The sequence below is a fragment of the Megascapheus bottae genome, chromosome 6, assembly GCF_031878675.1.
Source record: "Megascapheus bottae isolate mThoBot1 chromosome 6, mThoBot2.hap1, whole genome shotgun sequence".
Taxonomy (NCBI): domain Eukaryota; kingdom Metazoa; phylum Chordata; class Mammalia; order Rodentia; family Geomyidae; genus Megascapheus; species Megascapheus bottae.
Genome location: NC_143514.1, coordinates 80,683,657 through 80,709,341, shown reverse-complemented (window position 1 = coordinate 80,709,341; position 25,685 = coordinate 80,683,657). Strand labels below are relative to the sequence as shown.

At 40.8% G+C, this 25,685-nt stretch overlaps 1 protein-coding gene across 14 annotated transcripts in view; it reads left to right on the top strand.

Annotated features, from left to right (window-relative positions):
• Nucleotides 1–25,685, top strand: part of Camta1 (calmodulin binding transcription activator 1) — a 684,963-nt gene that overhangs the window by 33,717 nt on the left and 625,561 nt on the right. For all 14 annotated transcript variants that reach the window (XM_090335924.1, XM_090335918.1, XM_090335932.1 and 11 more), the window contains one exon: nucleotides 3,220–3,338. In XM_090335924.1, coding sequence (XP_090192050.1) covers nucleotides 3,220–3,338 — 119 coding nt within the window. The remainder of the gene's footprint in view (nucleotides 1–3,219; nucleotides 3,339–25,685) is intronic.

The window sequence follows — 25,685 nt, the reverse complement described above, 5'->3', positions numbered from 1 at the left end:
AGAAAGGATGGTTCATTCTCTAGAATTATAGCTGTCAGACAAGGAAATCATCTGTCTATTTCAAGAGCTTCACTAGTTACATTTTTATTGTGAAGTAGGTTAGAAACTTATTTCTGAACTCATCTATCACAGCATACATGCTTCGTAGATAATGATAATGAAATGTCTCACTGTCTTTTGGCTGACAGTTTGGCAATGTCAGAGTTTAACTACTTGTATTGATACTGAGATGCAGTAGAATCCAGTGTGCACTTTAATTTTTTGTTAACTCAGGATACTGTTTTCAGGATTTAAAGACTACCAGGTGTATTTAATTACTTAATCACTTATAGCAATTCTAAAAACATAGAACAGTCACTTTTTTTTTTGCCAGTCCTGGGCTTGAGCTCAGGGACTGAGCACTGTCCTTGGACTTTCTCAAGGCTAGAGCTCTACCACTTGAGCCTCAGCACCACTTCTAGCTTTTTTTTTTTTTTTCTCTATGCATGTGGTACCAAGGAATTGAACCCGGGTCTTCGTGCATGCTAGACAAGCACTCTACCACTAACTCCTGGCCCAGAACAGTCACTTTTAATTAAAAACACTTTCATGCAATATCGCTACATGAACAGTTCTTCCCAGCGTAACAGCAGAGTTGCTTCTTATCATGTTAGCCAGAATTATCAAAATTTGAAAGTATGAGTTTTAACATTTTACCTTTTTAAGTTTGTAATAATTCCTTTTCCTGTATTGAAATTGCCATCTTCATAATGCTAGTGGAAACTTTTACCTGTTGTTATGTTTTTTAAAAACATCCAATGTATATTCAGTGTGATCCTGAAATTCTGGAAGTGGCAGTTTAAAGACTGATTAAGGGGAACCACTGGCCTGTCATCTTCCTTTTCCATTTTAACCCCTGGCCAAACAGCCCCAGAAAGTGCTATATTTAGAAACCTGATTGAGACACTGCTTACACAGCATTCTGCTTTTCCTCTTGAAAAGCCTTTGGGACAGTCACCGCTGCCTGATTTGGTATCAGAGTTGAAGACAGAGCTTTTTCTATAGTGTGAGTGAGTTTCACTGTTGAGAAGAGTTCCTCTCTCCCCACTTACACTTTATTTAACACAGGACTAAAAAGACAGACCATTACTAGGTTAGGATCATAAACAGAGTTAGAAGCTGATATTTAGTATTCTGTTCATTAGTGCTCAGAATTCTGCCTTAAACAAGTAGCTTTCTCAGAGATAGGACCGTTCATATGTGAGGCATAACTCATAGCACAGTGCTGTGTTTCATAAGAGATAGCTTGTAAATATTGACTGAGTTGAATATAGATTTAAGAATTTCACCTCTGCTTTCAAAATTATATACATCATGGGGATTTTTAAAAATGAGAGTAAAGCCATTTTAGGGGTAGTGAGAAGGAAGGGAAGGCTCATATGATTTGTCTTGTGTGCGGTGAAGTTTTATGGCCTATAGCACCTCCCTTGGGAGGATGGAGTGCCGAGAGCATGGCTGAGCTCATAACATCGAGCAGCTTTTATAGTGCATAATTAATACAGAACCTTCTATTAGTTCATCAGGTGCTTTTTGATTTCTAAGCAAGATTTAAAAAAAAGCTTAATCTTAATTTTGCTATTAAATTAAAATTTCAGAATCTAAAAAGCAGTTAATATCTAAGTTTTTAAGTTTTTTTATACTGATAGATCATGATCATTTGGTTATGTAGATAGATAATTTGGTTATGTAGTTCATAAACTAAAAAAGATTCAGTATGCTAAAATTCTTATAAGTTTATCTCTAAAATAGCTATATGATGTAGCAAATATATTTCTGTGCTGGATATTTCCCTTTTAAGGTCTTATCTGTGAGAAGAAATATGTCAATTAGAGGAAAAATGTTTGGAGTTTTATGATCTTAGAACATATTTTTTTGTCCTTTTATGCTTTTTTTATATTCTAAAAGAGCAGACCATGCTAAACAAAATTGCAGTAAATAATTAGGAAGTTTTTTTGGGTTGTATTTTACTTTTAACACTTTTAGCTAATGCCTGTATACCTACATAAGGTTACTGAGTTGTAAGGTATATTAAGTTGTTAAGTGATAGTAAATTCTATAGGAATCTGGACTTCAAGGAGAATTAGATGATCTCTAATTCTCTAATGAATGATTTGGGAAATCTGAAAATATTAAGTAACTTACCCAAGGTCACACAATTAGAAAGTAGCAGAACTGGGCCATATTCTTGGACTTTTCTAAGTGTTTTTATTATGTTATTAATTTTAGAAAAAAATTAAAACTGTCTTAACTAGAACAAATTCAATCTTTACTGTTTTAATATGCTGTTCCTTAGTGCCTACTTATGCACAGTACCTTTTGAATATGTACTGGGGCTTTCATTTAGTATTAGAAACAATGGAGTGAGTAATTTGAAACTTTGACTTAAATTTGCCACAACTGGCAAGGAATTTAGAGGCAGGCAAAGGGACTGTGTTACAGGAGTAGAATCCTATGTGATATGTAAATAAAAGAGCAAAGAAATGGTTTCTTCTAGAAAGCATCAGGTAGACCAGTTACCAAAGAGTCAGACATACCGTCTAGTCTGGAAGTAATTAATTCCTCTCTAACTTGTTATGAGTTGTGTTGTAATATACATTAATGCTACAGATATGTGCATGTCAATTAAGTTAATTATAATATGTTTTTAGATTCAGGCTAGACAGGCCAGCTCCTTTATTACCTGGTAGCTAAATGCTGGTTTCAATTCCCTATCAGATTTGTGATTTGCTTTTGAATGGGTAAATTTCATTCGTATTTGTAGAGGATAAAGTAATATTTAGTTTATGAATAAAACACTCATGTATTTTGTAATTCTTTTTACTTAGAAACCTTTTCAACTGGCTCATAAAAGATTCTTGGGTTTTGTGAGGTTGAATTATTTGCAAATTCGATGTGCTTCATCGGAACATGGAGGAAGAACCTTTTAAAGTCAAGTTTGGCTTTGGCACACTGGGGCATTCCCAGTTTACTCTGCCTTAGAACCTCATGGCCAGAGAGACACCTGCTGCCATTGGCTACTAAGTGTAGATGAGGTTACTAGGAAAAATAGAATAAAAGCCCTCTGCTGAAGCTCCTGGCCTCACGGCCACTAACCTGAGTTGCTGTTTCTGACCTTGCCAGTGTACTTAAAAGGAGGCTTTTCTCTTACTTTCTCTGAATGTATTGTTTTCTTCTTTATAGATGATCATGGGAACAACAATAGTAGTCATGTAAAAATCTTTTTACCGAAAAAGCTGCTTGAATGTCTGCCGAAATGTTCAAGTTTACCAAAAGAGAGGCACCGTTGGAACACTAATGAGGTAGATAAATTTCTGTTTTTAAGGATATAATTACTTTAAGGGCAAACTTTTTAGGTTGTTTTGTAAAACACTATATATTAGCTTTAAATTCAAAATACTGACCTAGGAAATTGTCAATGCAAGGGATATTTCATCTGGATTTGACAGGAACCGATATCTCTTGATGGGTCTCTGATCTGCTTGGCTTGTGTTGAACATGTAAAAAATGCACGCTGACTAACTAAGGCAGCACGAGTTTCTATGCTTGTGGGTTGCTTCCTGCCTTTTGGCTTTTTGCATTGGTGGTCAATCCTTCCTGCTTCTCAGTTAAGTATTAGTTCTCTGTTGTGGGGAGTGATTAGCATGTGACAGTGTTTCACTGATAGTTCTGTGCTTTGGCTTTGGGAATGACAGGCTTTCTTATGAACAAAGCAGTATTGGTCCTTGCTGATGAAGGAAGTTTACTTGGAGAGTTAGCTGCTTTGCCTTAAATATAGGAATTAAAAAATTAGATCTGAAGGCTTATGTAGTACATTATATGTTTGGAATCCAGATAAAAATAGATTGCTGAAGTAGAATGAATAAATAGCTTTCTTCCTGGGTGAATTTCCTTTTTTGGTACATTTTAGTCTGGGAATCTGAATGTTAGGGAGTGCATTGCTTTGTCTTCTTTTTTTTTTTAAATTTTGAAATCTGAGTATTTTAATGTAGAGTAATAAGTTGCTTTAGTGCAGTGATAAGGATTGGGTCTATGTCCATCGCCATCTCAGGGGCATTAATTCCTGTGGTAATTACTGTGAGAACTGAAGATGGGCTACTGGTTTTGCCAGGTTGGTCTGAGTTTACTTCTGTTGCCGGTACAACTTTCACTTCCACCTTAGGTTAAAATGCAGCCTTATGTTCTTGATGGGCACTCAGTTTTGTTAGAACACGAGAAGAAAGCCGTGCTGTCTGTGAGCCTTAACCTTTAAAGAGTCTTTTGTGCCAATGTCTTGATGTAGAATATTTTGGCCTTGAGTTATGGGAGGTTATGTGGTTGAAAAGCGTCTCTTTTTCATAAATTACAGTTTATAAATACTAGAGCTTTTCATCTTTTCTACCTCATCTCACCTGATTTTAAACTTCTCTTAAGGTGTATATAGTTTGATTATTTGTGTAAGTGATATTTGCCCTTTTGGTAGAATACAGCTGCTTCAGAGACTTGTGGTTTTAACCAGCTTATTATCCATGATTCATTTTAGATATGGAAACAAAGTAAATGTGCTGAAAATTAGTCTTAATCTTGGACTATAACACTTACCAATACAATATTTTTTGGAAGCTCCTCAGTAATTCTCTACTAAGTTATGAATTATTTAAAAACTCAGTTTTTTTTCTTAGAATTTTCTGAAAGAAGCTGGGTGTTGGTGGGTCACACTTGTAATCCTAACTACTCAGGAGGCTGAGAACTGAGAATCATGGTTCAAAGCCAGCCCAGGAGGAAAACAGTGAAATACTTATCTCCAGTGAACTACCAAAAGGCTGCAAATAGAAGTATGGCTCAAGTGATAGAGCATAGCTTTCAGCAAAAAAAAAACAACAACAAAAAACTCAGGGGCAACACCAAGCCCTGGGTTCAAGCCCCATGACTGGCACAAAAAAAGCAATGAAGTAAAATAAAAAAGAATTCCTTGAAATTTAGTGTGTGTGTGTTTTTTTTTTAATTTTAGCTTACATTAGTTACACAAAAATGGATTCCATTGTCACATTTCTATACAGGTTTACAGTATCTTCCAGTCAGTCTCATGCCTTCCAATATTCTCTTCTCATTTCCCTTGAAACAGATTTGATGCCATAATACTATTATTCTAGTTTGTAATGGTTAGAAACCACGTAATGGGGACATATTATCCAGTGTTATATTTCATATGGAATTGGCAGTATACTTATGATTTAAAATTATACCGAAACCCAGAAATTGTTTAATGATTAAAATTGTAGGCCTTAAAAGATGATTCTTTAGATCTGTGACTTAGCTTAGCAGTTTTAGAACTTTTCTCTCTCTCGCTCTCTCTCGCTCTTTTTTTTTTTTTTGCCAGTCCTGGGGCTTGAACTCAGGGCCTGGGCACTGTCCTTGGGCTTTCCTCAAGGCTAGTGCCCTACCACTTAAGTTGCTGTACCACTTCTGACTTTTTTAGTGTTATGTGGTGCCAAGGAATCTAACCCATGGCTTCATGCATTCGAGGCAAGCACTCTACCACTAGGCCATGCTCCTGCTCCTTCCCTCATCTTTTACATATTAATTTACCTCTAAATTGTTTACTTGTTCCTCTTTGCTAATATGTTACAGTATAAAGTGCTGATAAGGATTTTTTATTGGAGGACGAGGATGGTGTCTGTTTTCTTTCAGAACTCTCCAGTACATACTCTGTGGATACCGTAGGAGGTTAGGATACTTGAGAGTAGAGAGTAAACTTATCTTCTCTAGGCTTGGGGAAGTGGGAGCTTGGGGTCCAGCTGAGAGAGCTGGCTTATGCCTGGGCTGGGCGCAGGAGGAGGATGTGCTCAGCACCCTGGTGGGACAGCAGGGGGCACACTGCTCAGAGGGCCACCATGCCACATAGCACCTTCCTCTTGGGATTGGCTCTGTCAGTGACCCCTCAGCGCAGCACTGACACAGACTTTTGGGAAAGAAGGGAATGGAAGGTTTTCTCCAGATTTTTTGTGTACAGGACTTTGGTGTGCTTTTCCCATTTATTTAAATAACTTGGCTTTTGGAAAAAGAGAGGAATATCAAGTGGGACAGTGGAAGAGTTAAATTAGGAGTTGTGAATTCTGTGATATGTTACTATCCCCCATCACTGTTTTTGTTTCTTTACTTTTTTCGGAGGGACAAGTAGTACTGAGGTTTGAACTCAGGCTCCCATGATTTGCTCGGCCTTTTCTCTCCTGGCTGGTACTCTGCCACTTGAGTCACATCTCTATTTTGCTAGTTAATTGGAGCTAAAAGTCTTGTGGGTTGGCTTTCTCAGATTTTAGTGTCCTGAGTAGCTAGGATTTTAATGTGGGCCCTGGTACCCAGCTGCTCTTAGTTATTTTTGAGAGAGGGTCTTGCTTCTTGCCCAGGATCATGCTTGGACTATAACCCCCATGTGTGTTTGTGTGTGTGTATGTGTGTGTGTGTGTGTGTGTGTACACTTATTTATTTTAAATGTGCTTCTCTGGCGTGGCAGGCTTGTGTCATCACTCCCAGCTACTTCTGTTGAGGTAGAGTTTCAAGTGCAGGACTGAGCTGGCCTTGAACCTCTTGATATGGCTGCCCAAGTAGCTAGGATTACAGGCATACACCACTGGTATCTGATTGCGTTGCTTTACTTTTTTGTTTGTTTCAAAAAGTTTGGATAATAGAGCCAAATAATTAGTACAGCTATTAAAGCATTTTCTTCTTTGTTCTTGCTGAGTATTGTGTTCTTTGACCTGCTGTCCTTCTTCACGTTGACATTAAGCTGAAGGAAACTGAGTTCAGTGGACTTGGCTCCACATAAAGCAGTCTGCTCATGTTGAGAACTGTTATATAGAGCTATATTTCTTTCTAGTTTCCTGGGATGGTGGTCTTATACTGGAATGGGCATGTGGGCCAAAGAGCAATTGAATGATGACTGAGTGATGTTTACTATCTCACTCTTCACTGCCTATTTGTGCGAGGCGTCAGCTGTCATCTTTCTCTGGCTTCCATGTTCTTTAATTCTCTTTCTCTGTCTCTCTCTTGTGCTGGTCCTGGGGCTTGAACTCCTTCCCTTTCTCCCTCTCTCCTCTTGCTGGGGATTGAACTCAGGGCCCTTGCAATGTGCTAGGCAGGCATTCTACCATCAAGCTCTAGGCTCCAAGAACTCCACAAAGTTTAAATCTATTTGTTGTCTATGCTTTTAATCAAAACTCCATCATTCTAAGCTACATTACCATGCTCAGCCAATCCTTTCTATAATGTAGTTTTGTATTAGAAAGAATGACTTGAGGATTAGCACTGTGTGGGTTCATATCCAAGAGTTCTGTGAAGCTGAAAGTTTCTAAAAGGAAGACTGAGAAGAGAGAGATCCTTGGCCTCTTTTCTACCCGTTGAATTCATAAAGTCCCTTGCCCTTCTGCAGTACTATTTGTAACTGAAAAATAAAGGTTGTATTTAGAAGCAAATAAACTTTAGATTGTGCTTGTGCGCCCTCTCTGTCTCTCTGTCTCTCTCTCTCTCTCCCTCTCTGTCTCTCTGTCTCTCTCTGTCTCTCTCTGTCTCTGTCTCTCTCTCTTTGTGGGTCATGGGGCTTGAACTCAGCCTGGGCACTGTCTTCAGCTCAAGGCTACCACCCTACTCCTGGAGCCCCTGTCTCAGCCTCAACCCCACTTCCTGTTTTCTAGTGGTTAATTGGGAATTAGAGTCTTGTGGGACTTTTAGTGCTCAGGCTGGCTTTGAACTGCAATCCTCAGATCTCAGCCTCCTGAGTAGCTAGGATTACAGGTGTGAGCCACCTAACCTGGCTCTCTCATATATTCCACACACACCCCTCCCCTCCAGTCATGGGTCTTGAACTCTGGGCCTGGGCGCTGTCCCTGAGCTCTTCAATTCAAGGCTACTGCCCTACCCCATGAGCCACAGCACCATTTCTGGTTTTCTAATGGTTAATTGGAGATAAAAGTCTCACGGACTTCAGTGTAGGGCCCAGGCTGGCTTTGAACTGAGATCCTCAGATCTCAGCCTCCTGAGTTGCTAGGATTATAGGCATGAGTCATCACGCCCAGCTAGATTGTGCTTTCTCAACGACAGGCACTATTCTCAGCTTCTGAAGACCATAAAGATGATGCTGATGGTGACGGCCAAAACTTACTAAACGTTTGTTGTATAGCAGGCACTATTGAATCTTTGACAATTAATAAATCACACTTAATCCTATGAGATAAGCTGTTTGATTGTCCTCACATTACAGATGAGGAAACCTGTGCCATGGAGAAGTTAAATAGCTCCAGTGTGTGCCCTAGTCTCTCTGGGGCATACATCCCCTCGTGTTGTCTCCTGGAGTCCAGTTTCAAATGGATATTTTCCAGGATCAAATAGTTATTATTAGGACTTGTAATTCTTTAACATCATAGAATTATTTGGCTTTTTTATTCCTTTGCATTTTCAAGTATATATAAACAATACATTTTTGCATGGTGACTTTAAAAAGTAGCAAACACTCATATCTTTGTGAGATAGTTTTGCTTCTTAACAGTGAATCCTAATGTGTAGGCTCTGGATGATGAAGAAAATACATTGAAAGTAGAAATCTTGTTCCTGTGTATGACTTGAGGGCGAGGCCTGAATTTTATTTCCAGGGAAGGGAGAAAAAGTATATTAAAAACACAGCATGAGCCAGGCGTGGTGACTCACATCTGTAATCTTAGCTGCTCAGGAGGCTGAGATCTGAGGATTGCAGTTCAAAGCCAGCCTGGGCACTAAAGACTGAGAGACTCTTATCTCCAATTTACCACTGGAAAACGGGAAGTGGGCCTGTGGCTCCAGGGGTAGGGTGATAGCCTTGAGCTAAAGAGTTCAGGTATAGTGCCCAAGCCCAGAGTTCAAGCCCCACAACCTACAAAAAAACCAAAACCAAACAAACAAAAAAACACAAAGCTAACAACAACAACAAAAAACGCAGCATGTTATTTAGTGGATCCACTTTTTATTCAGGTGATACTCCCATCTTCATTAGGTAAGTATTACAGGGGTTCTGCATTTTACGGTAATATTTTTAAGACCCAAAGCCAGAAATAATTATACTAATATAAGTTTCTGACTGCACAAGTAACTACTTCATAATTACACTTATTAGTACTTCATGTGTGTTGTCCAGACTGGAATTTCTTTTGTTTAAATATTAATTAGCTGTTTGACTTAAAATATAACTACTGCATTCCTGGGTCTCCAGTCCTAGATTTCACCTGGCACTCTTCCAAAGCCAGACTAATGTAGCACCATCAGCCTTTCATAATGGAACATTTGTACAAAATATGTTCAGATCACTTTTGTGTGCTATTTTGGAATTGTTAATGTTCTTTTTTTAATTGTTTTTCTTCTAGAGTATGCAAACAAAATAGAATTCTTCTTTGTACTGATTCCTTCCTTGATTCATTCCTTCCTTCCTTCCTTCCTTCCTTCCTTCCTTCCTTCCTTCCTTCCTTCCTTCCTTCTTTCCTTCTTTCTTTCTCTTTCCTTCCTTCCTTCCTTCCTTCCTTCCTTCCTTCCTTCCTTCCTTCCTTCCTTTCTTTCTTTCTTTCTTTCTTTCTTTCTTTCTTTCTTTCTTTCTTTCTTTCTTTCTTTCTTTCTTTCTTTCTTTCTTTCTTTCTTTCTTTCTTTCTTTCTTTCTTTCTTTCTTTCGTCTTTGGGCCTGGGCACTGTTCTGAGCTCTTCAGCTCAAGGCTACCATCCTACCCCTGGGCCTCAGCATTGTCCCTAAGCTTTTCAGGACCAGGCTACTGCCCTTAAGCCACAGCCCCACTTCCTGTTTTCTAGTGGTTAATTGGAAATAAGAGTTTCATGGACTTTAGTGACTAGGCTGGCTTTGAATCTTCGTCCTCCATCCTCAGATCTCAGCCTCCTGAATACCTAGGATTACAGACATGAGCCATTGCCCAGCTTGTACTGACTTTTAAAAGTGGCATATGTGGTTTTAGTGGGTAGCAGCTTCAGAGATTTTCTTACTAAAATGCTTTTTTTTTTTTTTTTTTTTTTTTTACCAATCCTGGAGCTTGAACTTAGGGCCTGGGCACTGTCCCTGACCTTTTTTTTTGTTGAAGAATAACACTCTATCACTTGAACCACAACACCACTTGTGGCATTTTCTGTTTTATGTGGAACTGAGAAATTGTACCCAGGACTTCATGCATGCTAGCCAAGTACTCTACTATTAAGCCATATTTGCATCCCCTAAAATTGGAGTTTTTAAGAGTCTGATATGGCTTACCTGGTGGTGCTTGCTTATCCAGTTAAGCCCTAGAAGCATCAAACCCCACTCTTTAAAAAAAAAAAATCAGTCACGGGGCTTGACCTCGGGGCCTGGACACTGTCCCTGAGCTCTTCATCTCAAAGCTGCTGCCCTACTCAGGGTCTGAGAATTATTCTTGGAGTTTCTACCACATGAGCCTTAGCACAACTTCAAGCTTTTTTCTATGTATGTGTTGCAGAGGAATTGAACCCATGTCTTTGTGCATGCTAGGCAAGCATTCTACCACTAGGCTAAACTCCCTGTCCCACCATTTTTTAATAGTAAAAAATTTTTTTTTTCCTTGGACCTGAATTCAGGGCCTGGTCATTGTCCCTGAGGTTCTTTTCTTTTGCTCAGGGCTAGCATTCTACCACTTGAGGTGCAGTGCCATTTTGGGCCTTTTCTGTTTATGTGGTATGGAGGGGAGTTAAACCTAGGGCTTCATGCGTGCTAGGCAAGCACCTTACCACTAAGCCACATTCTCAGCTTGGTAAAACATCTTTGTAAAGAACAGTATATATAAGGACAATATATTCTAAGCCCACCTAAGGGCTTGAAAAAACTTTGAGTATAATTAGAAATTTTTAGTTAATTTTTTTGTTTTTATAAAAGTGTTATTCAAATGGGTTATATTTACGTAAATCAGGTGAAGAGTGCATTTTGTTTTGGCTACTGTCACTCCTTCCCTCACTCTCTCAGGTTTTCCCTCCTGTCCCATCCACAGGTTGTGCAGTTGATTTCAGCATAGTATCCAGTGAGTACCACTGTTGCATTTGTTTATCCTTTGTCCCTCCCTCTAACAACTTATTATTATTATTATTATTATTATTTATTTTTATTTTTTTGCCAGTCCTGGGCTTGAGCTCAGGGCCAGAGCACTGTCCTTAGACTTTCTCAAGGCTAGAGCTCTACCACTTGAACCACAGCACCACTTCCTGCTTTTTTCTCTATATATGTAGTACTAAGGAATTGATCCCGGGTCTTTGTGCATGCTGGGCAAGCACTCTACCACTAGGCCAAACTCCCGGCCCTCCAGCAATATTTTTTTTTATTAAAGAATTTATTAACATTGATTTTGACATCATATTTCAAATGACGTGTTTAACAAACAAGTATTCAAGACAATATTTTTTTTCTCTGTTTTTATTTTTTTTATTTATTTTTTTATTTTTTAAAAAAATTTATTAACATTGATTTTTAATTCATATTTCAAATGACATGTTTAACAAACAAGTATTCAAGAAAGGAATCTCTATATACAACTACTGGCACTTAGTGTTTAGAACACAATCAAAATTAGGGTAAGGGTTCATATATCGTAGATACATATTATTATGTAATAAAACATTATGTCTACAGAATCATAGGTTTTTATATCTATGTAGTTGTGTTTTTTTTTTTATTCAGTGTGTTAGTTTTTTTTTTATTGTAATTAGTAAAAGGGTTACATGATATTTGCCAGATAGAAGGTGCGTTAATTCACATACATTGATACCCTTTCACATGTTCAAGACAATATTTTTTATAGGAGAGAATTATCCTTTTAAGTTGAAATTACTTTTTGTATTTCATTAAAAAATTAACTTAAAAAACTGGAGAGTCTTTTTTTTTTTTTTTTGCCAGTCCTGGGCTTGAGCTCAGGGCCTGAGCACTGTCCTTGGACTTTCTCAAGGCTAGAGCCCTACTACTTGAGCCTCAGCACCACTTCCAGCTTTTTTCTATGTATGTGGTACCGAGGAATCGAACCCGGGTCTTCATGCATGCTAGGCAAGCACTTTAACCACTAGGCCAAACTCCCAGTCCCTTTTTTTTTTTGTCTGTCAATTGTGGGACTTGAACTATGGGCCTGGGTGTTGTCCCTGAGCTCTTCAGCTCAAGGCTACTGCCCGACCCCTTGAGCCACAGCACCGCTACCTGTTTTCTGGAGATTAATTGGAGATGAGAGTCTCAAGGACTGGGTTATGCCTGGGCTGGGCGCAGGAGGAGGATCTTGCTAACTTTACCTTTTTTTTTTTTTTTTTGCCAGTCCTGGGCTTGAGCTCAGGGCCTGAGCACTGTCCTTGGACTTTCTCAAGGCTAGAGCTCTACCACTTGAGCCACAGAACCTCTTCTGGCTTTTTTTTTTTCTATTATGTGGTACCGAGGAATTGAACCCGGGTCTTCATGCATGCTAGGCAAGCACTTTAACCACTAGGCCAAACTCCCGGCCAAACTTTACCTTTTATCTCTGTCTCCTGAGTAGCTGTGATTACATTCATGAGCCACCATGACTAGCTTTCAAAGTGTAGTTCAGGCTGGTTTTAAAACTTACAACCCTCATCTTCACTTCATTGATTAAAATCTCCTTAATCATTTTTTTTATCTCTACTTGTAGGCATATAGTCTTTTAAAAATGTGTATATTTATTTATGTACGTATGTTGGATGGTCATGGGGTTTGAACTCAGGGCCTGGGTGCTGTCTCGTAAATTCTTTTGCTCAAGGCTAGCACTTTACTACTTTGAGCCACAGCACCACTTTTGGTTTTCTGATGGTTAGTTGGAGATAATCATCGTCATACTTTGCTGCCTGGGCTGGCTTTGAACCCTGATCTTCACATCTCAGCCTCCTGAGTAGCTAGGGTTATAGCTGTGAGCCACTGGTGCCCAGCTTTTAAAAAATTTTTGTTGTTACTGTAAATGTCATGTATAGAGGGAAAAAGTTATATGTAAGGAGTACATTTCCTTTTGGGTGTTACCCCCTTCCTCACTCTGTTTTTCTCTTCTATCCCCAGTCACAAGTTTTAGAGTTCACTTTCAACATAGTGTTCAGTGAGTGCCACCACTGCTTTTGTTCACTCCTTGTCCAGACATATATTCTCTATCTCCCTCTCCCTCCCTCCCTCTCTCTCTCTCCCTCCCTCCCTCCCTCTCTCTCTCTCTCTCTCTCTCTCTCTCTCTCTCTCTCTCTCTCTCTCTTTCTCTTTCTTTTTTTAAAATAAATTGCTTTGTTGTTTTTACAGTAGTTGCCTTTAGATACAGGTAATAGTATATGTCTATCATGTATATCATGTAGTATTATCTGTTCCCTTGGTCTCGCCTATTCCTTCCCTCCCCTCTCCAGCCACAGATTGCATAGTTTATTTTCCCCCCTAGCCTGTGCATGCAGTGCTCCACTGCTGCACTGCCTCGCCATTTTTCTCTCATTCTGTCAGGCATCTATTCTTTTTTTTTTTTTGGCCAGTACTGGTCCTTGAACTCAGGGCCTGAGCACTGTCTTTGGTTTTCTCAAGGCTAGAGCTCTACCACTTGAGCCACAACACCACTTCCAGAAGCTTTTTCTATGTATGTGGTACCGAGGAATCAAACCTGGGTCTTCATGCATTCTAGGCAAGCACTTTGCCACTAGGCCAAACTCCTGGTCCTGTCAGGCATCTATTCTTAAGTGCTTTTTGTATTTTCACTTGTTTTCTTTGTGTAATTTTATAAAGTCATGGCCTTAGGGCTGTAACTTTTCAGTGATTGGCTTTGCTAGTATATTTCTATGTTATCTCTTTGAGATATGAAGCCACGTTTTGTAGGTTCATTTAGGAGTCTTTAAGTTTTCTAAATGGGAGCTCAGCTTAAAACAAAAGACAATAGTTGTTAAATTAGAAAGACTACTGAGACTTCTTGGCTTTCATGACCTGGAAAGTTCGTTAACTTTGAAATAGGGCTTTATTTTGTTTAGCTTTTGTACTCCCAGATTATCTTCTAAGTCTAGGTAGGGTTTTTCTAATTAAGCTATAAATGTGAAAGTGCTGATGTGAACAGCAAGAACACAAAGCTGTCTTTTTTTTAAAAAATTATTATAATTTTCTATTTGTGTGTGTATTTTTTTTTTTTTTGAGTTGGTCATGGGGCTTGAACTCTGGGCCTGGGCGTTGTTGGAGATCTTCAGCTCAATGCTACCCCTGAGCCACAGCCCCACTTAGAGCCAAGTCTTCTGTAGTAACACCACTTGACTTTTGAAGACAATACATAGTACCAGATTAAGGTTGAATGTGATACTTTTGTCGCAGTTGATTATATTAACTTAGTAGTGTGAAGCACAAGTGACCATTAGGTTCCAGCAAGCACAAGCGGGCCTATTAATCTCGTATCCACTTCATGCAGTTCCCACAGGCAGAGGCAGAGTAGAGGGGCTGTCTTGGCCCCATGCTCTTGGTGTTGATGAAGGCAGAGGTGCAGATGGCTAGTCAGACAGGGCTGCCTCCAGAATGGGAAGAGTAGCAAGCAGCTCTTCACTTGCTTATAAAATTTCAATACAGCATTAAAGAAAAAAATTCCTTCTTTCCTTTTTCTTCTCCTTCCTCCTCCTTCTTCCTTCTCCTCTTCCTCCTTTGTGGATCATGAGGCTTGAGAACTCAGGGCTTGAGCTCTGTCCCTGAGGTTTTTTGCTCAAGGTTGGTGCTCTACCACTGAGCAACAGCTCTACTTGTGCCTCTTTCCCCTCCCCTCTCCTTCCCCTGGTTTGGTAGTGGGGCTTGGGACTGGGTTCTGTTCCTGAGTTCTTTTGCACAGAGCTAGCATAACACTGGAATACTTTAAGTCACATTTGCACTTCTGGTTTTCTGGTGCTTAATAGGATCTAAAAGTCTTAATGATTTTCTTACCTCAGCTAGCTTCGAACCGTGATTCTCAGATCTCAGCATCTTTAAGTAGCTAGGATTACAGATGTAAGTCACCAGCACCCAGCCACTTTTGGCATTTTGGTGGTTAATTGCAGATAAGAGGCCCACAGACTTTCTTATCCTACTAGCTTTGAACTGCAACCCTCAGATCCCAGTCTCCTGAATAGGTAGGATTACAGGTATGAGTTACAAGTCCCAGCTAGAAAATTTTCTTTAAAGAAAGAAAATTCCCAGGACTCAACATGTATTTAGACCTTAACTGCGTTGCTGTGATACTACTTCAGTGTGTGGCACACACCATCAAACCTGGCACAGAGTCACATGTTTTCTTTCTGGGTGAACAAATACATAAAACCACAAAGATGGCTGTCTTTATTCTTGGATCTTGCAAATACAATACTTTACACAATACAAACTGCAAAGCTAGCAGTTTGAATCAACAGTGTCACTCAATGGGACTGATAAGGTTTTGTCAAAACTCAAGTGTCTTGCAGCTTGAGTGTTCTAAGCAGGCTCTTTGGAATTTGGTGGGTGATACTGTTCTGTCCCCTGCAGTTAGTTACTCTGCCTCTGTGCCTTCAGAGACTGTTTATACCAAAACTACACTAGCCATCGGTACAGATATAGATCATTTAGTTAAGTTCATCAGGTTTTTCTCAATTAGCCCACGTATAATTTCAACGACTCTGCTGGGTACAGTGGCAAATTCCCAAACTTGAGCTGTCATTTTTTTTGTGTTAGAATGTATTTGTAATAAGCAACAACATTCTATAAATTAAAATTAATATTTAAGCTAAGAAAGTAAGATTTCTTACAATCCATGGATTCCTGATGGTCATTCCACGAGGTCTTCTGGTCTTCGATCTGGCTGATCAGGTACTTGCTGCTTACCTTTCTTGAGTTGTGAGTGGTGCTCACTAACCTTTTAAGCCCTGCCTTCTGTTTTTTTTTGGGGGGGGGGTGGTTGTAGGCCTTGAATTCTAGGCCTGGGGGCTGTCCTTGAGCTCTTCAACTCAAGGCTACTGCCCTACCCCTTGAGTCACAGCACCACTTCTAGTGGTTAATTGGAGATAAGAGTCTCACAGACTTCAGTGCCTGGGCTGTCTTTGAACCGGGAGCCTCAGATCTCAGCCTCTTGAATAGCTAGGATTATAGGCATGAGCCATCGCATCTGTCTTAAGACATGCCTTTTAACATTGATTATTAGTGCTTTGGAGTTGGTTCTAAGTGCAGCACATTCTAGGAGGCTTGACTCCAGCCTAAGAGTTTAATTTTTTTTTTTTTTAAATTGGTTATGGGCCAATTTAAACTCGGGGCCTGGGTGCTGTCCCGAGCTCTTAAGCTCTCCCACACTGAGCCACAGTGCCACTTCTGGTGGTTAATTGGAGATAAGAGTCTTACAGGTTTACTGGCTTTGAACTGTGATCCTGAGACCTCATCTTGAGTAGCTAGGATTACAGGCATGAGCCACAAGTGTCAGGTTTCCTCCTCTTTTTCATTTCATTTGACCCAAGTAGATGAAGACAACTGAACCTTGAAACCAATGCTATAATCTACCTGCCTACCAACTAATAATAAATTCTGTGATCTTGGGGCCGGGAGCGTGGCCTAGTGGTAGTGTGCTTGCCTAGTAGGCATGTATGAAGCCTTGGGTTCAATTCCTCAGTACTACATACACAGAAAAGCTGGAAGTGGCGCTGGGGCTCAAGTGGCAGAGCGCTAGCCTTGAGCAAAAAGTGTCCCAGAACAGTGCCTAGGCCCCCAGTTTAAACTCTGAGACTGGCATACATTTTTTTAAAATTCTGCTGTCTTGATAATTATGAAGTCTGTTGAAGGTTTTAAAAAAGATATTCTTAAAAGTAACTCAAGTTTTCCTGAATGCATTGAGAAAGTTAGAACATCGAACAAACTATAACAAATACAGAAGGAACTCTCTTGTAGATGGGCCAACAAGAATGGTTTAAAAAAAAAAATGGGCCTGGGAGGGTGGCTGTTCCCTCTGTACAGAACAAAGGGAGCTGCCGGGTTATCTGCTGACCTCACCCAGAAGGTTATGGTGTTGGAATAAGTATAGAACTTACTTATGAGGGAGACAGAGGAGAGGAAGTGGGCAGGTGAGACACGCGGTGTGTATGTACGACGCATCAAGTGAGATGTGTGCTTTGTGCATGCACGTGTACTTCTCCAGGTGGGGTTCTGTGCTACTAGGGCAGGGTTCTTAGTCCGACTTCACACAGCTTTGCCTCCATCACATTTTAGTTCCAAAGGAGTTCTTGGGAAGGAGAAAGTTTCTAGGTTAGAGAACAGGGAAACAGAAGAATAGCTTGCCTAGGTAAACATAGCAACTCATAGGGCCAAGTCTGAAGAGGAGAAGCAGGTGGTCAGAGAGGTTGGAGACCAAGGAGTGGTTCAGATAAGTCACAGGATTTACTGAGAAAAGAGACACCATCATTCTGTGTGTAGGTCATACCAGGAACTTTTTTTTTTTTTTCTTGAGCTGGTTTTGGAACTACAGTTCTATGCCCACCACACGTGAATCCCCACACCCAGATAGTCTCTCTCTGTGTAGTCCAGTCTGGTTTCTAGCTCCCTGGCTTCCTGCCTTTGCTCCAGGGTGGGAGGGGAGGGATGGGAGAGGTCAGAAGGCCAAATTTAGGTGTGGAGAGATCGTACCCTCTTAGAGTTGAGAGAGGCGGCTGTGAGGGTGGAGCCTGTCCTGCAGATTCCCTGAGTGAGGTTTGTTTGGTTGTCACAGGAGTTCTTATTCAAAAAGGCTGCTTTGGAATGGGAGTGTGGCCTAGTGGTAGAGTGCTTGCTTAGCATGCACAAAGCCCTGGGTTCAATTCCCAGGTACCACATACACAGAAAAAGCTGGAAGTGGTGCTGTGGCTCTAGCGGTAGAGTACTAGCCTTAGAAAGCCCAAGGACAGTGCCCAGGCCCTGAGTTCAAGCCCTAGGACTGCCCCCCCCAAAAAAAAAGAAAAAAAAAAGGGGGCTGCCTTTTCAGACCAAAAAGGGCTGGAGTACAAGTAAGCAATGTATATACCTTCTTAGAAGTTAAGGAAGAGTTGAAAGAATGGGAAGATAGCATGTGCTTTCCATTTTCCAAGAAAGACTTCATTAAAGTAGCAGGATCTGCAGACTGAGGTCCCAGTAGTCACCTCCCACTTTCCCTGACACATCTGGAAGCTGTGTGGCCACACATCCTTCTGGTATTAGCAGATACGTGTTAATGTGCTTGATATAATTCTATAATTCTGTTTTGGTGCTTTTGAGCAGTTTAGACTTCTTAACTGTGATTAGTTAAGAATCATTTTGGCTAAATCCTTTAATTACTATTAATCAAGTTTTTTTTTTTTGAGGTGGGACTTGAACTCTGAGCCTGGGCACTGTCCCTGAGCTCTTCAGCTCAAGGCTACTGCCCTACCCCTTAAGTCACAGTGCCATTTTTGGGTTTTTGGTGGTTAATTGGCGGTAAGAGTTTCATGGACTTTCATGCTAGGCTGACTTTGAACCGTGATCCTCAGATCTCAGCCTCCTGAGTAGCTAGGGTTATAGGCGTAGCATCTATTCTTATATTATCTACTTCATGTCTTTTTAGTGTGTAGTGTTTGGTGGCTCCTGTAAGTTCTGCATGAACAGGGGACCTTTGCTCTTCATTGATGGATCATGAGAGATTCAGAGCAAGCCTAACTTACGGTGAATGTTTGAGGAACTCCTGTAGTTGTTATTCACGTGAGCTACTCTTGCGTTGTTCCTCAGTTAGACAGGTCTGCTGTTCAAGTCCCACCTGTGATGCAGAGGAAAGGAGTTGAACATGTGCTCCTGTGTGCAGATTCCTAGCACACAAGGATGGCGTGAGCAAGGCAGACAGGCACGCAGGCAAACATGCCTAGACTCCTTAGTCAGTTGAGCTCAGGCTTGATTGGAGGCCTGATTGGAGAAGGGACAAGACTGTCCCTTGTAGTGGAGGAGTGCTTGCCAGGTGCAAGTATGAAGCCTGCCAAGGGGGTTCTCTCCTGTCAGCTGTGTGCCACTGCAGGGTACCTGTACCCCCCAGGATTTGCTATCAGAAACATATACCTGTGTTTCTTCAGACTTCTTTTTTCTGTACGGAGGTACTGTAAAAGATGTCTGGTTTTTTTTGTATGTACTATAATGAACACGTATTTTATCTACTTTACTTTTTTTGGTGCCAGTCTTGGGGCTTGAATTGGGGGCATGGATTCTGTCCCTAAGCTTCTTTTGTGCAAGGCCAACACTCTACCAATTGAGCCACAGCGCTTCTGTCTTTTTCTGTTTATGTGGCACTGAAGAATTGATCCCAGGTCTTCACGCATGCTAAGTAAGCAGTCTACCACTAAGCCACATTCCCAGTCCTGTAACCTAGTTTTAACATGTTATACATTAGGCTTTTTCTTTTTTTGACAGTGACTCATAGTATCACTTTTTTCTGATTAAGTATTAATTTGTTTTATTTCATGCCATCATTTATGCATTCAGCAATAATTTTAAGGGCCTGCCTTATGACAGGTACTGGTTAAGATGTTGAGGGTACTAGACAGACACAGATGGAATCCTGTGCTTGTGGAGTTTATAGTTCAGAGGGAATGACAGAAAATACACAGATAAACTAGTAGTTAAGACTTTAGAGAATACTAGGAAGAAAATAGAACAGGATACTGAGGTGAGCACTGTGAGTGGATTTGTAAGGGAAGGCCTTTCAAAAGTGACATTTGAGCTGAGGTCTAAATGATCAAAGAAAGACCTGGGGAATAACATTCTAGGCAGAGGGAATAGCCTGTGAAAAGGCCCTGTGGTACAAATAGGCCTGGCTTAAGGATGAGTGAGAGATATTTTTGGTTAGAGCTTAGTGAGCTAAGCAAGGTGGACTGGGTGGACCTTGAAATGACATGGGTATAAAGCCTTGGGGTTCAGATTTAGGCATTCCGAAAGCATCTAATGATGAGCTTTCGGGAGTAACATGGTAGAGGGTTCTGTTTTCCTAATCTTTCTCTAGCTACTCTATCAGGAAGCAGACAGACCAGTTAGGAGGTTGCTGGAATTCATGAGGACAGAGTGGATGGGGGTAGAGGTGGGGCGATGGGTGGATAGACGTGTTTGTATTTTGGAGATGGAACCATCGAACTTAGGTGTTTGGATGTAGCGGAAAGAAAGGGAAGGTCTAGAACAAGCCCTCTGTCTGAGGGTGTGTCTCAGTTGTGACAGCTGGTGAGGCCCTGAGTCTAATCCTCAGCACTAAAAACAAAACAAAAACTAAACCAAAGACAGGAGAGCCCAGTGAACTTGTGTGATGATGGAGGCAGGGCCAGGGTTGGCTTTGGCGGTACACTTGCTGGTGTTCATGCCTGAGGAAAACTGAGATGGGAGAGAAGAGTGGAGTGGGGACTCAAAAGTGCTCTTCTGGGGTATGTTAAGTGTGAAGGTTGGGTAGAGGTTCTGTCTGGAGACAGACATGGCTGAGCCTTGAGTAGACGAGTGGTGTTTGAAGCCATGGATTGGATGAGCCACCCTCAGTGTGAGGTAGATAGAAAAGGGGACAGAAGCCAGTGCACTGCAGGAGGAAGCAGCGCAGGTCGCTGTAAGATGTAAGTAGAGAGAGCATGCTTTGAGGGTGGAATGTCAGCTTTCTGTTTTCTGCTGCAACAAATGCCACTTCATGACTTCAAGCAAAATTTATTATCCATGATTTTGTAGGCTAAGTGACAGCATGCCAGCCTGGAGAGAAAGAGCTGAGTTCAAGCTTGAGTATTGGTGTGCATATATACTCTTGCACACACATGTATCACATGCATGCACATTTTAAGTCAAGTTATAGAATGAGATGGGCTCGTACAGACCTATATTCAGAATATTTTTAGACTTTGTCTAAAAAGCATATTAGAAGACCTAGTGTAGTAGAAAAATGAGCAATAGACGAGCAGGCTCTCTCCAAATGGTCAGTGAACAGAGGGCTAGGTGTGCCACCTCTATCATCAGGGAAACAGATGCAAAGGAAAACCACATCAGGATGTCTTGGAACATCTAGATGGCTGAATGTAAAAAGACAGCATCCGGCGTTGGCAGGGAGCAGAGCCTTGAGCATCTGTATTAGTTTAGCTGCTTTGGGGAACTGGAGCAATCTGTACCCCACATCCTAGCAGTTCCCTTGCTTCCCAACAGAAGTGTGTGGGTGTACTGAGAGACATGTGCAGGGGTGCCCTCAGGAGCGTCACCCCACGTTCTCTAAAATGAACAGCCTAAATGCTTATCAGTAGCAGAATGGAAAATTAATTATGATGTGCTCATATAATGTAAAACTGTAAAGCCATGAAAATGAATAAATTATTGCTATACCCAGGAAATGAGTAATTTTTACAAACATAATATTGAGACAAACCAGACGTTTAAAATTAAATATTGCATGATTCTGCTTGTAAGTTTAAAACTACTTTGAAGACAGACAAAATGAATTTTATGGTGTTGGAGTTAGCCCATCTTCTGAAGTACTGGTAATTTTTGTTTTGTGGTCAGTGTGATACATGTATGTGTACATGCCCACAGAACTACGATTTGTAATCTTTTCTGTGTATATCAGTAAGGTCAATAAAGTAGAGCAAATAGTGTAAAATAGATTATTAAATAGTAGTGGGAAATGAGCAAAAGGTAGCACCATGACGTAACATCAAAAATACAACCTGTTGGATTTGAGTTTTCTAAAGTTCAGAAGCTACTCAGGAAGTAGAGACCAGAGGGTCTTGTTGGATCAAGTTCACAAGACCCCCATCTCATCTCAAAAGCTGGGTGTGGTAGCACGCATGCGCCTGTCACCCCAGCAATTTGGGAGGCCTACTAGGCACACATAGGCAAAAGGCCCAAGCAAAAATCCAAGCTGTTTGATTAACAACTAAAGCAAGGACTAGAGGTGCAGCTCAAGTGGTAGAGCACCAGCAGGGTGAGCATGAGGCCATGGTTTCAAACCTCAGTACCGCCAGCCAATTAAAAATTAATACTCAGGAGGCTGAGATCTGAGGATCACGGTTGGAAGCCAGTCCTGGGAACGAAAGTCCAAGAGACTGTTATCTCCAGTTAATTGCAGAAAAAGCCAGAAATGGTGCTGTGGCTTAAGTGATAGAGTGCTAGCTTTGAGCAAAAAAAAAAAAAAAAAAAAAAAAGCCCAAAAAAGCCCAAAGTCAGCGCTGGTGGCTCAGGCTTGTTACCCTAGCTACTCAGGAGGCTGAGATCTGAGGACCGCAGTTCCAAGCCAGCCCAGGCATGACAATTCATGAGACTCTTATCTCCAATTCACCACCAGAAAACTGGAAGTGGGGGTGCTGTGGCTCAAGGAGTAGAACAGTAGTCTTGAGCTAAAGAGCTCAGGGACAGAGCCCAGGGACCAGAGTTCAAGCCCCAGGATCGGCCAACCTAAGAAAGAAGAAAAAGAAGGAAGAAGGGAGGGAGGGAGGGAAGAGAAGGAAGGAAGGAAAAGAAAAGGAAAAAAAAGCTGGGGTCATGGCTGCCTATGTGGAGAAAGGTGTAAGGAGTCTTCTGAGGGCCTAGGCATTTTGTTCTTTGATAGTGGTAGAGTGTTCACGACTGCTTGTTTTATTAATGTGCAGACTATGTGCAGAAAATACACACATACCAAGTTATGGTCCAGGGATAGTAGATAGTGAACTGAGCAGTTTATGAAGTTACGGTCATAGTTTCTAGATTTGTAAAGATTAGAAGATGTTAACCTATATGATTTAAAGTCTGGATTTCGGGGCTGGTAGTTCTTACCAGCTTGTACCTAAGTTATTTAAACCAGTGTTCTTAGAAAAACAGGAAACTTGCTGAGTGTTGATAGCTGGTATCTGTAATATGAGGATTGTAGTTCCAAGCCAGTCTCACAAGTCTGTGAGACTCTTTATTTTTAAAATTTTTCATTGTAATTAATAGAAGGGTTACATTGTATTTGCCAGATAGAAGGTTCATTCCTCAACAATCATTGCTACCCCTTCCCATGTGTTTGTCCCCATTTCCCTCTGTGAGACTATATTTAATTATCTACCAAAAAGCCAGAATGGAGCTGTGGCTTAAGTGGTAGAGTGCCAGCCTTGAGCCTAAAAAGCACCAGGCACTGATTTCAATCTCCAACACTGGCAAAAAAACCAAGTCAAAGAAACAACAAACCCTGGTAACTCATTTGTTAAAAATAGGTCTCCAGACCTTCTGACACGTCTAAAAGTGAGTTTTAAAAATAGGTCAGTGGGATAGTTCTGTATGGCTTTAAAATTTGAACTATAATTTCTTAGATTCTATTTAAAAGCAGATTTTTCAGATTCATCAAAACTTTCATATCAACTATTTTCCTAAGCAGAAATCAGAATGTTGTCGTCATCTAAAACTACTGGAAAATGGTTCTGTCTCTTCTCCATTCCTTGGAGCTGCCCTTCATTGTGATGTACGTTAAGGCTCTTTTTATTCTGTTGGTAATGAGGAAGCAATTGCCCAAATAAAGATACATAGCCCTCCTTGCCTGGGGCCATGGTTATACCATAGTTCAGGAATGAAAGTAAAGTTGCCTTTTTTTAAAAAAAAAAAATAGAAGTTCAAAATAAGAGTATCTTTTATTATTTGTATGCAGAGACTAGATTTTTGGGGGGGGGCTTAGCTATGTAGGCTTTTAGCTGCTCCACTTCCCTCCCCTCTCTCGCCCTTGCACTATCCTTAGGTTTTCTCCAGGCTGGCGCTCGGCTACTTGAGCCAGTGCCACTTCCAGCCTTTTCTGTGTATGTGATGTTGGGGAATAGAACCCAGAGCTTCATGCACACTAGGTGAGCACTCTACCATTAGTATGCACTCCAGCTGAAATCTTCTCTAGTTCTTAAACATTGTTTCTGCTAATGTATTTATTCAATGGTGATTTTGAGTGCTTATTGTATACGGTTAAAGAAAAAAATGGTTTTCACAATATTTGTTAAAATAGTAAGAAATTTCCTCTGGTATACTCTCCCCAATATTCCCCCCCCAAAAAAAAACCCCAAACCCCTGGCAAACAGTTGCCAGAGTGTATTGCGGAGGGGAGGTCTACCCGTACATATTCAGCAGTGGTGACTTGCAGTAGAGGAGAGGGACTGCACCCAGTTCTGCATCCAAGGAGAAGTGAAGATTTTTAGCCAAGGAGCTGAGTGAAGGTGGATAGCTAGAACATTACCAGTAAGTATCAGGGAGGGGTGGGGGGTCTCTGACCAAACTGACCTTGTATGATTCTTGCTGAAGGAAGGCCAGTGTGATTACCTTGGTTGGGAGAGGTATACGTGAGAGGAGCCTGAGGCAGGGGAAACTTATGGCTGAAGCACACCAATGAGATACTTGCCAGCCCTGGGCTGTGCAGGCCCCGTTAGGATGGACACTGAAGATGAAAATCTAGGCAAGAAGATGATTCAGAGGAGGTGTCAGGAAATCCTCAGTGGTACCACTAGCCTCGAAGTAAGCCTGCTCTTTAGAAGTACACAAAGGTGCCTGTGGTCTTGCAGGGAAGATAGACATAAAGCTTAATTGCATTATGGTATGCTAAAGAGTAAAATGGAATTATAGAGCATATATGTATATATATATAAGATGAATTTGAGGCACAAAGGAGACAGCGATGAAGTCTGCTTGAGCATATAAATGTGGATATTTAAAAATATGACACTGAAGCTGTATTTCTAACACAATTAGGAGTTTGCTAGGCAGACAGGATCAGCAAGAAAACTAGGCTGAAGATAATACATGCACAAAGCAGTAGAAATAGGAGCTGGGGGAGGGGAGAGGCAGACAGACGCAGACAGACTAGCACACGTGGGTGAGAAAAGTAAGGCCTTGCTCTACTGGGTTTACATCTTATCTCATCAGTTATTAGGCATTGACTGAAAATTTGTGATCAGACTTTACATGGTTACTCTGTGGACAGAATGTTTACCTTGCTTGGAGAAAAGCTGGGAGTTTGGTAGAAGAATTCAAATAAGAGATGCTAATTATGACCTGTTTTAAAGCCAGGCATGGTAGTTGAAACAAAACTAAAACCTTGTGCTTTTAGGCAGTGATGGTACAGAAGGATCTGATTTGGGTGCTAGAACCTATAGGACTTAATGTGACCTCTGAATTGAGAAATGACAGATTAGGAAGAGAAAATAATAGTTTCTGGCCTTGCATGTATGTATTTTAGGGTCATTTTCAGAGAATTTCCCCTAGTTCTTGGAGACTTCCATTCCATTGTCATAGGTGGAGGGGAGGTAGATCTGTTTGGGTGTTTTCTCATCCTTGAGACTTATGTTGTTTATGGAGAGGAGCTTTATGACAATTGAGCCAGAGTTCTTTTTGGGAGACTCTGTATTTAGGCAGATAAAAGAATTTTAGGACTCAGAAACTTTCAGCCTAAAGTAATTTAAATAAAATAAACCATAGTGGTTTATTCCTCTGGATCCTTTCTTGGCAAAAGAGAGGAACAATTACTGAATCAGGCCTGCATGGTAAGTAGTATGATAGAGAATGAAATTTACAAAGAAGAGCAGATTTCCGGAGTGATGAGTTTGTATGGTGTAGTTGAGGTTGGGACACTTGCCTAGTTAGAAATCCAAGGAGCAGCTAGATAAAGGTCTGGAAGTGTAGGAGAGAGCCTGAGGCTGAATATTTGTGACATTTTTCTAGGCGTGACCTAGGAACCAAGGAAGGTTCTAGAAATGAAGTAAGATGCTAG